Raw genomic sequence first — 17,911 nt, 5'->3', positions numbered from 1 at the left:
GTGTTGCCCATGGTTTCAGTCTCTCCACCAGAAAGATGGGAGAAATTTTTCTTTATCTCTTATTACTACAACCGCCTTCTTCTTCTTCCCATCACTGTGAACCTGACACTGGCTTTCTTACCTTTTGTGCAGTGAGTCTTTCATCATATCTAACAATGAGCCCTCTGTGTTCTCTCCTGCACACCCCTCTCCTTTCTCCTAGTTCCCCTCCTTCTTTTTCAGTTCCTTTACAAACTCTTCTTCTCCCATCAACCCGAGGATAGGGAACACTGTATGTGGTCCATCTCTTCTGCTCACTGCAGCTGTCTTTCTACTGTGGAGCACTCTGCACCTCAGCTCCAGATGTGTGTTATGTTAGCATTTCCACTGGATACTCTACATGCATTTCCACTGGATACTCTACATGCATTTCCACTGGATACTCTACATGCATGTCCACTGGATGCTCTACATGCATTTCCACTGGATACCCTACATGCATGTCCACTGGATACTCTACATGCATTTCCACTGGATACCCTACATGCATGTCCACTGGATACTCTACATGCATTTCCACTGGATACTCTACTTGCATTTCCACTGAATACCCTACATGCATTTCCACTGGATACCCTATACACAGTTCCTGATTGTCTTCATCCAATTCCACATGCTTGCTCTTTGCCATGCTATTAAGGCAATATCATTCTTTTAGTTATCCCAACCAGAAACCCTGGTCTTTAGAAATTTAGGTTATCAGGAGAAGCCACTCCTCCATAGGTATTTTTACTTCACTTGCTTTTTCTTACCCAAACTAGAATTCTTAGACTGCTCCATGACTTTGTGATTCTTGCTCAACTTAATTGACTTGGCCTCTTAGATGGTTCTCAAATTCGCCACCTTGTCTTCTGATTGGCACTGACATCACTGACGTCTGCATTCTTTCTCTTGGACTCTCCTGAAGTACTTCCACACAGCTCCCTACTTGTAATTATCACCACAACAATGTTGAACATCTGTTTTTAATCTTCAAAATAATTTCTTTCCCCAAAAATCTTATATAGCTTTCTATCTTCTAATTGCAAACTAGTTTCTGACCTTTCTCATTCTTACTTCCTTTATGTACTCTCTCTCTCACTATATCCCAAGGATGATGTACTTTGTCATCTCCAATCCTCTATCTCCTGGGTTCATTCTTCTGGACATTCTGCAGATATTCAAGTGGAACTCATGCCAGAGACCAAGAGTAACCCTAGAATCTTCCCTCCCCTGTGGCCAGCATGCAATGTCACTTTCATACATCCATTGTTCCGTTTCTCATTCTCTCTCCTTCTTTCTATTTCTGTAACACCGTCTTAATCCAGGTCCTTGGTACTTCCCAGATTAAAGAAACTTCTTGCAAATTATTCTTGCTCCAATTCTTCCTCCAATGTTCTGTTTGATTGATTTTAAAAAGTAATTTTTAATCCATGAACTTTATTTTCAAATAACAAGCTGATTATATTGTACTCTTGCTCAAAGTCATTCAGTGTTTGATGGTTCTCTGTGACCTTTGGTATAGTGTTCACTCCTCTTAATTTGACACACTAGTCTGCATCTGTTAAAAAACTTCCTATATCTTTAATTTAATTTTATTTTTTGACAATTTACTGCTCAAGTGCTGTACTGCCATCTTAGGGAACACTGTACATTTCCTTAAAACTTTGTGCAAACCCCTTTTATGTGGGTTGGTTTTCCAATCGTCATCTTTTGAGTTCTTAATACCCTAGGTACTTGGAATACACATTTCCTTTTCCATAGCTGGCCGAGTAGTGCACTCATTTTGAGTTAGATGCCCTTTTAACTGTGAGCATTCTTCTGGGAGACTAATTACAATGTATCACATTTAGTTATCTATCTCCTCTTGTGCTGATTTGTTTATCTCCCTGTGACACAAGCTCATACCCCAAAGTCACTTGACCTTAAGTGACTTAACCTTTCTGCCTTTCGATCTTAGTCTGTGAAATAGATACAGCATCCTTTTACCCCTTGGTGTTGTTGAAGGATTCACTAAGATAGTGAATGCAATGTGTCCTGCAACGTAGATCCTGCACCAGGAGATGCTTGAGAAACAGGAGCTAACATGGTGGGATGCTTCCCCTGTGCTCCATGCTGAGTAAGCAGTGGTGAATTTTGAAGCAACATTTTTCAGCTCATGGTGACTGAGGCCAGCATTATTATTACCTGATCGTGGCCATATTTCTTTGCCCCCCCCCCAGAATTCTAGCTTACTAAGAAACTTTCCCAAAGAACAATAAAAAATTATTCATGAGCCTCAGATATTATGCATACAATTGATTATGAAAATGTACCAGTAACCTAATTGTAGAATTCCACTGTTATATAGCACAAATATATTTAAATAAGTCTTCTAAAACCTACAAGAATTAGAGCATTTTTTTTCTTGTGCTTTTTGAATTGCTGGTAATACTTTGTTTTTATTTAATCAAAGCATATAAAATGTATATTTGTATTAGCATATGAATATATAGTTACTTAGGGCTATCCAGAAATATTTACATGTTTGTCTATAAATATATATATATATATATTTACACACCCATATATACTTATTTATTCACACACACACACACACACACACACACACATATATATATATATATATTTATACACATAAAATGCTTGGGCCTACATTATTTTATCACATAATAAATAAGTCTGATCTATATGGTCAATGGAATATTTATTCTCTTCCTTAGCAATTTGATTCACCCTATCAACTCCAAATGTAGTATTGAGAAAACTCACCGTCCTTTTACACACATAATCAAAAAGATAATTTATTTCCCTGCATGATTCATTCCAAGGCTATTGAAAGTTGGGCTGTTTTTATCTGTTATTTTGTTTTAGCCTGTTCTAGCCCCTCACTACGTACCCATGCTAGTGCCCTTTATGTTGCCTCCTTGACTCCTGGAGCACAGCCCTTTCCTACTGCACTGGGTTGGGGAGTCACGTAATATCTTGATTTATAACTAGGTTGTAATCCAAATAGGAAACAGGTGGAATCACAACTGGGTATGGTATTAATGGCTTGGCTCAGCCGTGGAATTTCTAAAGCTGTATACACTTTTTTGTCTTAATTATGCATTCATTAAAAGCTTTTCTACCCCACAGAATAAAGTAAATATTTTTTGATCTCCATAGTGTGCTCCCCGACTGTAGATTTGCACAGCAGGGTCTTGATAATCTGAATAAATTGTATTTCCCCAAGGACTTTATCTTTCAAATAAGGTCATAAAGAAACGTAGCTCCCCCATCCTCCAATTTCTCAATGTGCCTTTTCTGCCTGAGAAGCAGAGTATATTATAGTAACAGACACATGTTTGTGGGCCACTGTATTGTCTCAGTCTGTTCTTCTCATTCATCGCTGAAGTTGATTTCTTTTTTTTTTTTTAAGCTCAAGGACCATTTTATTCAAACTTGAATGAACAATGAGAGGAAAGGTGAGCTGTTCAGCTGCAGGAAAGAGCAGCCTGAAGAACAGGAAGAGAGAAAGGCAAGCCTTTTGAAGTTGGGTCCAAGAAAGCAGGCGGGTGCCATGTTGGAGATCTGTGTGTAGTTGCCTGGGAAATGGAGGGTCTTCAGAAACAGTAGGAAAGTCTAGAGGGTCAGGGCAACTACACTATATTTTGGTTGATATACAAACAAGAAATAGAAAGGGAAACAGAAAAGCCACCCCTTATTACTTAGAACTCAGAAAAGCAGACAGGGTCAGCAATGAACTTTTATAAGCAAGTAGTGGTAAAGCATTTATACACACAAGAAAAATAATGATTTTTACCTGAGAGCTGTGATTTTTGATGATCCTTATTGAAAAGCAAAGTTTTGTTCGGCATTCAGCATTTCTTTCCTTCCTTTCACCCAGTCAGTGAGTCAAATTGGAAGAACAGGTAAAGCTCTTGCCGAAGCACCATTGACAGTAATTTTAAAGGATATATCAGGTACAATAACTATTGCACGTTTAGATTCCATTCTGAGGATGTCACTGTATGTGTGTTTCTATAACACACATCACATTTCCATAACACATTGTCACTTTTCCTAGTCTTTGGATATGAAAATTTGACTTGAGATGCTATCCACTGGCTGGGACCATCTAGGAGACTCAACTTTAAATCACGTTCTTTTACTAAAATTCTAAACTAAAGATGCCATCAGCACCTTTATGACCCAGTGAAGAAGACAGAAAATAAAAAGTTAAAAACCCAAATAAGTGTCCACAATCATTTGAACTTACAATATATTTTGAGTCATCAGGAACAAGATGGCAGTGTATCCATTTTTAATGGCACCTTGCAAATAGCAGACATTTTTATGAATGTTTTATTCTGTGTTTAGGATGCCGTATTTAGCTAATACTCAGTCTGTGTTCTGTTACCTGATTGTTTAACATTAAGATGTTTAATACATTTAGTTAGCATTTCATAAACTACCTTTAAATTCTTTAAACATTTCAATATTTGTAGAGCAGGGGAGTCTGTTTTACTGTGAACCAAGAAATAAGAATAGTAAAAGCTAAATATTTACAGATACACTGTTTTACTTGCCTTCCATCAATTAAAACTTAACAAGTAGAGACTTTGTGAGGGATAAAGACAATATAAAGAAATAAAGACACAGTCTGCACCTGAGGGAAAGGTCCAGTGGGCAGCTAGTGCTTCAAAGGTCAGAAAAGAAGCAGTCTGCAAGCTGGAGTGCTTTGCCATCCCAAGGAAGGAGTCAGTCAGATCTGGGTGGTCCCCATGAGAAGAGTATGTATTTAAGCTGAAGACCCACTTTACAAGTCTTTTAGCCTGTTGTTTCAGTCTTTAAATTCTTTGCAAACTGCTACCTTTGAAGGCAGATTCCAGAAAGAGATTCTTTTAAAGAATGATGAGCATACAATATCCCTATGCTGTACAGCAGCTCTAAATGCTTTGGAAAAAATTCCAAAACCTGGAAAACCCGGGCGAGCCAGCCAAGCCTTTGGAATTTGCCCCATGTTGGGCGCCATTTGTTGCTGGAGAGCTTCTCTCCAGGTTCCACCAAGCCCCACATCAGGCCTTTGGAATTTGCCCCACGTGAGCGCCAGATATTGGTGAAATTATTATGGCTACTCCACGTCATTAAAAGGAAGATTTATTTAGTGGGTAACTTACAAATAAAAGGATAGGTAGGTCGTGGGGTCTGGGGAAGGTGAATCACAGTCCAGCGGTGTTCTCCGGAGCTCTGCTCAGTCAACTTCCACCGTCTAGGGTCCAGGAACCGAGAGCGCTCGCCCATCCAAGTCTCCGGTCTCCAGACGCCTCCCCTGCCCCCACCTCGTAGGCGTGACAGTTGCCAGAGTCTCAATGGGGGATGGAACTTCCAGATCCAAGCTGGAATGGCTACCCACTACAGCAAACAATAATCATTTGGGATGAGGAAAATTATGAGAGAATTCATCCCTGCTTGAAACTGTATGTTGCAGTTCTGGCTAATACTATGGACATTGGATTTTTCTAATCATCACTAAAACCAAGAAAAATCACATTCTTTTTCAACATTTTGGAGAGAGAGAAAATAATTGGACATGGGTCAGATCAGAAGACCCAAGATGCACTGCAGCAGCCAACCTTTGTTTATCTCAGGTGGGCATTCTACTCTTCACTTATTATGTGAAAACTCTGTCACCTAGATAGCATCATAAGATAATTTCTTGAGTTTAGATCAAGTATTTGAGAATATCTTTCTCAATTATTAAGTCCTATCTATAATGAAGTTGTTACTTCTTCCATAACAGTCATGGATATGTCTTATAACTTTTTTTTATAATACAACAAATATTTTTTCATTTACAACAAATGGGAAGATTATTAAGATATTGATGATGATTAGGATATTGTAGAATTTTAAAATGCAAGAGTTACTTTCTGCTGCAGATGACTCCTGACTTAGGATGATTTGAGTCTCAGTTTTACCATGGTGTAGCAGTGACACACTGTAGAATAAGGCATGCTTTGCATGTTGACCCTTTCCCGAGGCTAACCATGTATCTTGTGAGAAGCTCTAGTTATCCTGTGCAGTGGTGTCGAGCCATAGCTCCCAGTTAGCTTCACAGTCTCTAGGGTAAACAACCCACAGTCTGCAGAACACTGGGACAGAGCTGTGAGATGTGGCAATTAAGTGTATAGTGTATTTCAACTACTGTATTTTCAATACAAAATAGATTTATAAAGAGGTAACCCAATCATAAGCATTAGAGTTTAGTCGGTAACAAAGTATCCTAGCTCCTTACTGTGTAGTACTTGGCATTTGGTCTCAGTAAGTAGCTGACATGGTGTCTTAATTTCACTTTGAGTTGACAGAACTACCAACAGAGCCATGCTGGTTGTAATAGAATATTGGGCTTTTTGGAATAATTTTGAGTATTTTATAGTTTCTTGATTTCATACCCAGGGTGACCTTTTCTTTAGCACAGAAAAAAAATTATCTGAAATATTATTCAGTTTGCCCATCTTAGAGGTAAAAATTCTGGGAATCAAAAATGGAACTTCTATTTACTTTACTCTTGAGAAATATTTAATATTTTCCTCAATCCAAGTCAGGGTTTTCACACTGGTAGTATGTCTTGTTGGTACTTATTATTCTTCCACAAGTCAGTGACATTCTTAGAACTAAATGAGGGAAGAAGAGAAATAGCCATTATTCAGGTGCTGTGTCAATCAGGTTTCCTACCAGTAAGTGAAAGCATCTCTGTGGTTTTCTGTTGTTTTTGTTTGTTTGTTTATTTAAATCTAGGGCCCCGGATTTGAGGTATCATGTTTTGGGGTGGGTGTTGGGATGTGATCACATGATAATATTAGATGTGATTACATGATAACAATTTTTTCCTGTGTTATATATAATTCCTGTGTTAGGGGTATAATTACATTGCAGAGCTGGGTGGGCAAGGAGCTACCGAGAGGCCAGAGGGCCATCAGAGTAGCTGAAACTCGATGGTCATTGTTTCTGAAACAGGAATCACTGACCGGCAGATTATATTGCAGTTGGTCCAGAGGGCACATCCTTTCACTATGGCTCACAGAAACTGGGCTGTCACTTGTGGGCAGAGCATATGTAGACTCTAGATATTAGATTTCATATTTTTTGCCACCCAAGAAGATCAGTGGAATGACATGAATCTAGATGACATTATCTGAGGGATAGGTTCACAGCTACTTTGAATTATAGAGCAAAGTTGTTATAGAAATGTCATTATCAGCTTAGCTGAAACACTAAGAAATGCATTGGAATTTTTTGCCAGTGACACCCATCCTCATTCATAGGTCAGTGAGACCCATGAACAGATATCACAGAGGCCAAGACAGTCATTCTCTCATCGCCGTCCCTGTTTGGGGAAGATGGCAGAAGGGTAGCAGGTCAACCAGACACCTCACGCTCACTTGCTTCCTCCCACCCCTGGCTTAACCATATGACCATTTTGTCTTAAAGGGGTAATTATATTGACTGTAATCCAAAGTAAGGCAGTAGTTAGCTTTTTTTGTGAGTTTTTTCCCTCTTATGACTTTCCCAAGTTAATCTCAAGAATAACTCTTTTGAGACTCTCACAGGAATAAGCCATAGAAAAAGTCCAAATGTGGGAAATATGTAAGTTTTTGTGAAATATTGAAATTGGAAAAGTAGCATTTATTCTATAGCTAGTAGAGTGTTGGGAACACACTTTGTGACTGTTCTGTAATTTAACTTGTCATTCGTATCATAAGAAACAAGTAGAAGGGAAAAGAGAAGCCAAATAGCCCTGAACCAAAGAAAAATAAATATTATTTAAAAAGATTCCCTGAAGAACAACAATGTATGCCCTATAATTCTGAATAAAAACTAAATTTCAAGTGAGAACCAGTGTGACAGAAATCAAACCTTTTTAGAAGGAAAAGAAAGGTTTTCTTTTACTCAGGAGACTGTCTTGCTGCTGAGCTGTGATTTCCATTCAGACCTCCTGCCTCTCCATGCATGCTCTAAGTTTTTAAAGCCACCGAATGTAAGAGAATGGAAGCAATCCCATAATTAAGGTAAAAATCACTTGGAAAATGTCAAAATACTTTTGGTCCAAGTAGTCAGTCGGTGGAAAAATTATTCTTTCTTAGAATGAATGAAATTTAGGGTTTATGAAAACATTTTTTTTCCTCAGAGACAAATGCTTGCATTCTGCTTGTCCATTGTGTGTACCTGTATTTACATTGTATTTTCCAGTATCGTCAACTTGAATTATTATTACCAGGTTGTCTTCTTGGAAAATGGAGTGACCACTGGTTTTGTCTTTGTGCATGGCAGAAGGCTAGAATGAGGCTAGGTGTGGTAGCTGATAGCAGTTTTCCTGTGCATCTGGGAGGCAGAGGTAAGAAGATTGTCATGAACTCAAGGCTACACAGCATGGGCTACATAGTGATTTCCAGGCAAGCCTGGGCTACAAAGTGAAAACTTGTCTCAAGAAATAAAAGAAAAAAAAGTGTTGTGTGATATTTTGTTTGTTTTCTGACAAATAAAGCTTGGCTGAAGATCAGAGGGCAGAGCTAGCCACTAGTTAACCATAGAGACCCCACGGTGGTGGCTCATGTGGTTAATCCCAGCATTTGGAGACTCACACCTTTAATCCCAGCACTCAGGAGGCAGAGAGAAAAAGTAATGAGGATAGGTGGAGACAGGATCTCAGCTCTTTTGGTCTGAAGATCTAGAGAGGTAAGAAGTCACTAGTGGCTGTTCCTCAGCTTCTCTGATCTTTCAGGTTATTACCCCAATATTTGACTCCTGGTTTTTATTGATAAGATTAATTAGGTTCACGTTTCAAAAAAGAAAAAAATGAGAGAAAGTAAATAGGTAATATTAGGGATGCTAATGAAGTATGAAAAGTGGCCTGCTTTGGATGAAGTTCAGAATTAGCTGGACAGGTTGGAAAGACATAGGCTATTTTGTGCACTTAATTTTAAGTAAACAAAAAAAATCTTTGGACTTTCTTCATTAAGCTCACATGTTGATCACCTACCTACTGCATGGTGAATACCAGGATGGTATCCAGGTGGATAAATGAAGAATGACCCATAATTCTTGCCACCAAGGTCCTTGGATATGTGGAGGGATATAGATTTGTAATAAGTACTTCAGATACCTGTTAGAAATCTGCAGAAGGGAGGGTAGAAGCCCAAAGAGAATGTGATCAATTTGACCTGAACCAGGGAAATTGAAAAAGTAAAGTGAGATTTTTCATTCATTCATTCATTCATTCATTCATTCATTCACCCATCTGTCTATCCATCCATTCAGCATGTACCTGACATTTGGAGTAGAACAGTAGACAAGACTGGCAGGTCGTCTTCCCGAAGGACTGATTTATTGGGGGCTGGACATGCACACATAAATACAGGTAAATGTAGAGGATAATTACAGATGGGGATGAATGCTGAGAGCAGACAAAGTGGAATAATGTGATAGGGTATCATCCCATGAAGACAGAGAGGGCCATGCTGGGCATGATGCTTAGGAAAAAGAAAAGAAACCATATTCCTTATTCAAAAGAAATTAGCACCTGCTGCTTCCCAAGTCTGGAACATCATTCCTGCAGTTCCAGCTCCATCTTAATCTAAAATGTAGGTTTCGTGATTTAATGAGTTATGATGAGGCCAACAAATAAGGAGGCAACTCGTATTTAAATGATAGTTTGAGCTAGTGCGGTGGGTCTTGGCACTGCTAAAGGCACTTGCTCGAAGCCTGATTCCTTGAGTTCGAGTCCTGAGACCCACATGATTTAAGGAGAAACAACTCCCACAAATTGTCTTCTTATCTCCACAGAGCCTGCCACTTGTGTGCACATGAATGCACGCATGCAAACACACACACATACACACACACACACACACACACACACACACACACACATTATAAATTAATAAAGTAAAACATTTAAAATCTTAAAAGGTAAAAAAATCAAAAGAATTAATAAAATATAGACAACCAGAAGATGGATGGGAAGAAATAGAAAACTGTAGTAGATGTGCATCCCCTGTCTCTGTCAGCCCTGTGTTCTCAGTAAACCCTAAGTAACTTTTCATTGCAGATCAAACCCCTGCTACAGCCACCCAGCCTCGTGATCTCCCCTTTGGAGTGTTTACCTCAGTTATATAATTTTTTCATTTATTGATAAAGGGATAGACAGACAGACAGACAGATCCTCCAGAAGACTGCCTTCTACAAGGACTGGTGCTCACCTATCACTGGTTGCAGTATATTACAGTGCCTGTTGTGTTCGTCCCTTTTGTTGTGAATGTGCAGGAGGTTGTCACAGCTGGAGCCAAGCCAGTCTGGTTAGTGATACCGTTCTGCAGGATGAGAAATTCAGCAGGATCCAGGTCATGGAAGACAGTGCAGTGTTTTCAGTTTTATTTTTTTTTTCCTATAAGCAAATGGGAGTCTGTTACTAAGCTTTTAAAAGTTCTCTTAAAAAGTGTTGCTTCTATAAACGAGAAATGACTTTACGGGACAGTTGTTAGAGAGTGATGGGGCCCAAGGGGTTTATGGACATAAACTTCAGTTCTGGCTACTTTCTGCTGAAACTGGGGCATTGTGGGGGCTAAGGTCCAGTCCCCTCCACCTTCGGTGGTGTTTTTAATTTGATTTATATTTAAATTATGGAGAACTGACATCGCAAATGTTGAATTCTTACCTAAGCATAAGAGTTGTGTATTTAAGTTTGTTTTTATGTCTTATGGTTTTTACATACATTTTCTTTATCATTTGTTATTCAATATATATCTAAGTATTTTATTGTTTTAGAATGTCATTTATTCTTTGACAATTTCATACATGAAGACAATGTCTCTTAAACCTTCCCACCCCCAACACTTCCCTCCCACTCTCTCCAGACAACCCCGAGCGTATCTTTTCCCCACTCTGGTGTCCCCTCCATTTATATAAATATATGACTTTTGAACAGTTCATGGTGTGGTCAGATCCTTACATAGAGAATTGAGAATTTGATACCAGAGGCAGGAATTGTAATTTTTGACAGTTCCAGAAGTCCAGACAAGAGATGATAAGGGACATAAAAGAAATGCTAATAAGGAAGAACAGATAGGATTTGGCAATTGACTAAATAGCTATAAAAGAAGGATATAGGCCAGTGTGGGGGCTCCTGATGCAGAAATCTAAATGTGACCATTCTCCAAGAAGATACAGAAGAGCTGAGAGTTGATTCAGCAGTCACAAGCACTTGTTACTCTAGTAGAATACCTGGGTTTGATTACAAGTCCAGTTTCAGGGGATCCCACATCCTCTTCCAACTTCTGGGGGCACTGAATGCACACGGTGCACAGACTTTCACACACATAAAATAAAATAAATAAATCAAAAATTGTTTAAGGAAAAGAATATACAGAAGAAGCAAGCTCACAAAAAAAAAACAGGTACATTTTGGATATGTTAGTACAATGGGCTATGGGATGGATAACTGAGAGATGCCCCTTTACAGCTGGTAAGAAAATGGATTCTGAGCTAAGGAAAATGCTTGGATAGTAATATAGGTTAGAGGACCATGAAGTTATGAATTTAGCACTCAAGCCTATATTTTCCTTTTTATTTGGCTCTTTTCTTTCTTCCCTAATGTTTTGGTACACTTTATTTCAGGTAATGGATATCTAGAGAGCCCATATTTTTCATGTTAACCTTCTTGCCTCAGTGATGTGCCACCTCCAGCATGGCTTCAGGGACAGACCTGTCTGGTGAGGCGAGGGAGTGAAGAAATCACCAACATAGAGACACATAGACACACAGTAAAGCTGGGATCTGGTAGAGTAGGTTATCTGATTGAGAAGCCATTGCATAACCAGAAGCTCAGCATGTGTGTGTGTGTGTGTGTGTGTGTGTGTGTGTGTGTGTGTGTATTATACAATTGAACAGAGAGGTGAGGTTATTGCATACAGCTGGACAGTCACAAGGAGACAGGTTTAGCTAATCTCTCAGTAGGAGCAGTCTCTATAGGCGGGCAGCCTTCAGATTGTAAACATCCAGGGAGAGAGAACTATGGTGGACATTTTCCATACACACTATCAACATCTTCACATGGTCAAGAGGAAGGCTTTTCTGTCCCTCTGAAATGGTGTTGCCATTTTCCCATAGGTCTGAGGCTAAGGTCCTTGCCATGGCTGCCTCATGTCAACAACACACAATCACTCAGGACTTCAAACATTTAAAGCCTCCTCCACTCCCAACAGTGATGAGCTTTGGTTTCCAGATACAAAGCCACAGTGGTTTTTAGACTTTGCTGGTTTTGCTCTGACAGGCCCCAGTCTGCTTTATACTTTGCATGAGCCCAGTTGTTGTGGGAAGTGCTTTTCAAGAGGTGTCTCCATGAGAGCCCTGTGAGTTGGTTGGATGTTTTTCATTTGTAAATGGTGACTAGTGGAAGTCTGGTGATGGCCTACCAGTATAGGAGTACCATATCTGCATGTGGAGACCTGTCCGTCCCTACTGTCCTGAGTCGCCTCTGTGTCTGTGGTGTTCTGCCTTGAATACAAGTATTTTTTTATTTTTCATTTTGGTGGGGGGCACATAAGCAACCTCTTTTTTTTATAAAGCCTAGAATATAAATGTGTGTGTGTGTGTGTGTGTGTGTGTGTGTGTGTGTGTGTGTGTGTACACTGACAGTGGTTATCTCTGCCTGATGAACTGATGCACGGTTTTCCTGAAAGCTCACTGATCCTATCTGCCCCAATAGGAGGGGTATGCGCTACTGCATCATGATCTCAGGGAGGTGGGTTCTCCATTTCCCTCAACTTCCCACAGCACACAGTTGAACTACAGAGATGTAAAGTATGTGTGGCAGGGTGGACAGAAGCTTCTGACATGGCTGGGAAACACTGAAGATTTGGGGACATTGTTTTTAAAGAGCAATGCAGAGATGGAGCCTGAGCATCTTCATCTCAAAACCACTGTTTCTCACACACACAGACAGGTACAGTGGCTTTCTCATTTGCTGTTCATTTTTTTGTTGCTGTTGTTTTTTGTTTTGTTTTGTTTTTCAAGACAGGGTTTCTCGGTGGCTTCTCAGTTATTTATGGCACATAATTCTTGGATTTTTAGTAATGTAGTCCTGAAGAAGATTAAAGAATGACCTTTAAAGGAAACACAGTGGGGCTGAGAAGACGGCTCGGGTGTAACATGCTTACTGTGCCAGACTGAGGACCTGAGTTTGTATCCCCAGCACCCAGATGGGCATGGCAACCTGAATCTGTAACTCCAGTGTTGTAGGAAAGACAAATGGATCCCCAGAACCCAGTGGCTAGTCAGTCTTTCCACACTGATGTGTTCCAGATACAGGGAAAACCCTATGTCAAAAAATAAGAGGTGGAGAGATCAAATAAGACACATAACATACATGAGCGTCTGGCCTTCACAAACATACACATGCATGCACACACATGTACTTGTGCATATGTACATGAATACACCCACATCAACATGAACATATAATACACATATATACACATGCAAAAATTTTCAAAGGGACTGGGGAGATGAGTTGGTGTTTAAAGTGTGGACAATCATGAGTGCTGACTGGAGTTTGGATTTCTAGAACCCACATAAATGTCAGATGGATGTGGCAGCCTGCCTGTAATCCAGCCTTAGAAAGCAAAGGCGGGAACCCAGAGCAAGCTGACTGGGGAGACAGGGCAGATCAGCGAGTTAAGGGTTTCACTGAGAGAGAACTGCTTCAATGAATAGGATGGAAGTGGGATGCAGGATGATTCCAAACATTAACGTTGAGCCTCCCGTATGCACGCACACCTATATACACACCCACCCACAAGCATGCATGTGCCTACACACAGGCAAACATCCATACACATATGTGCAAACTACACACATGCTGAAATGGAAGAAAATAAAATAAAATAAATAACAAGAACAACTTTGGGGGAACATAAATTGGGTGAGTAGGGAGATGGGAAGGATCTAGGAAAAGTGAGGGAAAACATTATCAAATTATATTGTATAAAAAGAAAAAGAACAGTTATTTAAAACCCCTCATTTAAATAATTGTCTAAATTATCTGCACTTTTGAAGTGAACTGCTTTTAAGTCATGGGCTTATAATTGGAAGAAATCCAGAATGAGCGCTGAAATTTAGAAAGACCCCTGGTGAAGTGTGTTCAGTTGCCATTGATATCCAGTTCATGCTTTCTTCACTTGCTGCATGTCCGTCACCTTTGCACTATGGGTGTTTCTGCTCCTGCCCACTCTCCTCTTTGTGCCATGATGCTGGCCACTGAATCAGATGATGCTGGCTACCGAACCACATGATGCTGGCCACCGAATCAGATGATGCTGGCCACCAAATCAGATGATGCTGGCCACCGAATCAGATGATGCTGGCCACCAAATCAGATGATGCTGGCCACTGAATCAGACGATGCTGGCCACCGAACCACATGATGCTGGCCACCGAATCAGATGATGCTGGCCACCAAATCAGATGATGCTGGCCACTGAATCAGATGATGCTGGCCACCGAATCAGATGATGCTGGCCACCAAATCAGATGATGCTGGCCACTGAATCTGGCCATTGACTCAGATGATGCTGGCCACTGGATCAGAATCCTGCCACCCCTGCAATGGTTGCAAAGCAGGCTTTGGAAGAACAGCAGAGTAATGCTGTATGACACCAAATTATTTCTCAGGGCTCCAAATTGATGAACTTGCTTCAAAGATATACCCCATCCCACAGACGTGTCCTAAAGTGCACACTAGAATCTCCTATTCTTTCCTGCCAGCCTAGTACTTACCAATCCTAAGAAGTAAACTTTGAAGGACAATTTTAAGTATCCTTGAAAAGCTAGTCCCATAACTCCTATATTCCTTTGATAAAATGTGAATAAGAAGTCAGGCTATTTTTGAGTGAAAAGCATAAGTGAATCCTCATCTATTTCAATAAATAGCATTTGGAAGATAAGCACTTAGTCCTTTAAAACTTGATGGCAAATAGACCTATCGAGAATCTTATAATTGGGGCTCCCCTTCCTTGTCCCACCATATCAGTGAAGTTTCATTAGAGAAGGTTGTTTTTTTTCTTCAGTAGATTGTGGTTAACACAGAGAACTACAACTGGTCGGTATAAAGAGAATAAGATACTGTAAAGTGCTCAGCCCTAAATGGGACATATCATACCCCTCCGTTAAAGTTAATGATCATCGTGGAAGAGGTGGAGGACATGTTGTAAGAGCCTGAGCAGTGGATTTCTGTAGTGACACAGTATGTCATTGACATTACTGGACATGACAGGGCTGTTACACATATGAACCCTCAGCTCTGCAGCTGTGACTGCATGTACAAGACCTGGGCAAGATCAATCCCAGCATGGAAAGGAACGGGGCTCATGAAGTCCCACCCTTAACTGAGGCACAACTGGAAACTATTGACTGCTAAGGGAAGGGAATTCAGTTTTCTTTATGAATGTGGCCCCTAAGAGGCAACAGGAGGTTATCCTACACCCAAGCAGATATAGGCAGCACTAAGTGGACTCTGGTTTTAAAAAAATGGAACACGTGAACTTGTGGTATATATGATCCCATAATATTTGAGCATTTAAATGAGTATCAGATTTTTGAAATATTCTTTTAAACTGGCAATTATCATGAAATTATGTATATAATAATAGGATAAATATTGTTAGAATTTTTGATGGTCTTAGAAAGCTAGGTAAAGGAAATATGTCATGTTTAAATAAATAGGTCTGTGGAATAAATGGATGTCTCATAGCATCCTCAAGTCCTGCTCTTACAGAACACTGCCCACATATTAACGACAATGAAGTTAAGAGTGAAGGGAATCTAATACACCATTATTTTTATTTTACTTAAGTAGGCAAGCTTTCTATCAGCACATGTGTGTACCACCCTGGCTCTCACAGGAGCACAGTACAGGAGTTCCTGGGGACTACAGCTTTATGGATATCATTTCCTAGAATCCTGGCTATCTGTTTGAGAGCATGGCTTCAGAAACTTAGGGAATAAGTAGGAGGAATGTCACTGGTTTTCTGTATGTTCAAGGCTAACAAAACAAGGTCCATGTTTAGGGGGATTTGATATATATTCAAGACATGAGTATTTTCTGTGAGATTAACTCATTTGCTAAGACGTACATGTAAATTTTGTCTTTCAATTCCATTAAGACGGGATGAGTTGTTTTTATGTACAGACATACTGAGGCTGAAGTTTCAGAAACAATGCAAAGTCAGTGTGTCTTTGGGTTTGTACTTAATCCTCAATCCCCACTTAACGGTTCTTGTATTACCTTCAGTAGACAAAGAGCTAAACTGCAGGCCTGTTAAAACAATGATTGTCCTTGTATAGTCAAGGTTCTCCAGAGGATAGATAGGACTGATTGTGTGTGTGTGTGTGTGTGTGTGTGTGTGTGTGTGTGTGTGTGTGTGTGTTCACACAGGGGATTTATTAGAATGACTTACAGGCTGTGGTCCAGCAAGTCCCACAATGGCTGTTTACAGATAGAAAGTCCCAGATTCCAATAGTTGTTCACTCCGTGAGGCTGGGTGTCTCAGCTGATCTTCAGTATGCAACGGAATCCTGAGGAAGTAGTCTCTGATGCCAGGGAACGGTGAGGGAGAGTAGAGGCAAGCAGGCAAAAATCAAAAGCTGCTTTTTTTCTTGTCCTTCATAAAGGCTGCCATGAGAGGGTGTGGCCCATATTTAAGGCATTGAAGGAGGGGTATGATATAGATGTCCAACCTCAAATTAACTAAAATTCCTCACAGGTGTGTCCAGCAGCCTAGGTATTTAGTTAATTCCAGGTGTAGTCAAGCTGGCAACTAAGAATACCCATCATAGTCTTTATTGGTAAGGACTTCCAAATGCTTCCAAAAGGTTGCAAAGTAGCATTTCAGCCAGCAAAAACCAGGACGCCCTTTCAGGAAATCCCCTTTTAAAGATTTCTTTAAGAAGATAGGTTTAGGGCCTGAAGAGATGGCTTAGTGGTTAAGAGAACACTGCTCATCCAGAGGACCAGGGTTCAGTTCCCAGCACCCACACAGCAGCTCACAATTGTAACTCCAGTTCCAAGGGATCCCTCATACAGACATGCATGCAGGCAAAACACCAATGCACATAATATAAAAATAAGTAAGTTATTTTAAAAAGAATATGGGTTTGAGGGATAAGAAAAACTTAAAGCCTTATAATTGGTGGGGTAGGGGATGGCCTTCATATTAATGCCCCCACTACCTGTAATGAAAATAGTGGTGAGTGGACCTAATTTCTTGCCTGTTCTATGTGGATTCCTAAGAGATTTTTTTTTTATGTTTTTTTTTTTTTGTTGTTTGTTTTGGCACCCAGGAACTAAATAGCTTTAATTACTTGGATCTGTACAGACTTGCTGACCTCTTTCACCTCACTTTGTTGGAGAAGGCAGTGATTGATTTCCTAGTGAAGCATCTCTCGGAGCTCCTGAAGAGCCGCCCAGAAGATGTTCTCACGCTGCCCTATTGCCTGCTTCAGGAGGTGCTGAAGAGTGACCGCCTGACCTCTCTGAGCGAGGAGCAGATCTGGCAGGTAAGGGCGTGCTGCCTGGCCTCGGAGAGGCGCGCCATGATTAGAAAGGGAAGGATTCAGGTGCAACAACCACTATTTGTTGAGGCTTGGCTGCCAGGTGTACTGAAGTCCTGCTCCTGCGGTGGGCAAGTCATTGGTGGACACCTGCCAGTCTGCAGCAGGAGGAGACCAGCACTGTGGCTTCCTCAAACCTAGGTAAATCAGAAAAGGGAAGGGATTTTCCCTGTGAAACCAAAAGCATTTCTTAAGCTGAATATGAGCAGAATGGATTGTAAAACAATTTAATACATATTTAAGC

General features: G+C 40.3%; 1 protein-coding gene across 2 annotated transcripts in view; it reads left to right on the top strand.

Annotated features, from left to right (window-relative positions):
* Positions 1-17,911, top strand: part of Klhl32 (kelch like family member 32) — a 225,564-nt gene that overhangs the window by 142,063 nt on the left and 65,590 nt on the right. For both annotated transcript variants that reach the window (XM_028877992.2, XM_028877994.2), the window contains exon 6: positions 17,398-17,613. In XM_028877992.2, coding sequence (XP_028733825.1) covers positions 17,398-17,613 — 216 coding nt within the window. The remainder of the gene's footprint in view (positions 1-17,397; positions 17,614-17,911) is intronic.

The sequence above is a fragment of the Peromyscus leucopus genome, chromosome 2 (assembly GCF_004664715.2).
Source record: "Peromyscus leucopus breed LL Stock chromosome 2, UCI_PerLeu_2.1, whole genome shotgun sequence".
In the NCBI taxonomy this organism is placed as follows: domain Eukaryota; kingdom Metazoa; phylum Chordata; class Mammalia; order Rodentia; family Cricetidae; genus Peromyscus; species Peromyscus leucopus.
The sequence above is the reverse complement of the archived record's forward strand: the minus strand, read 5'-3'. Positions and strand labels throughout refer to the sequence as shown.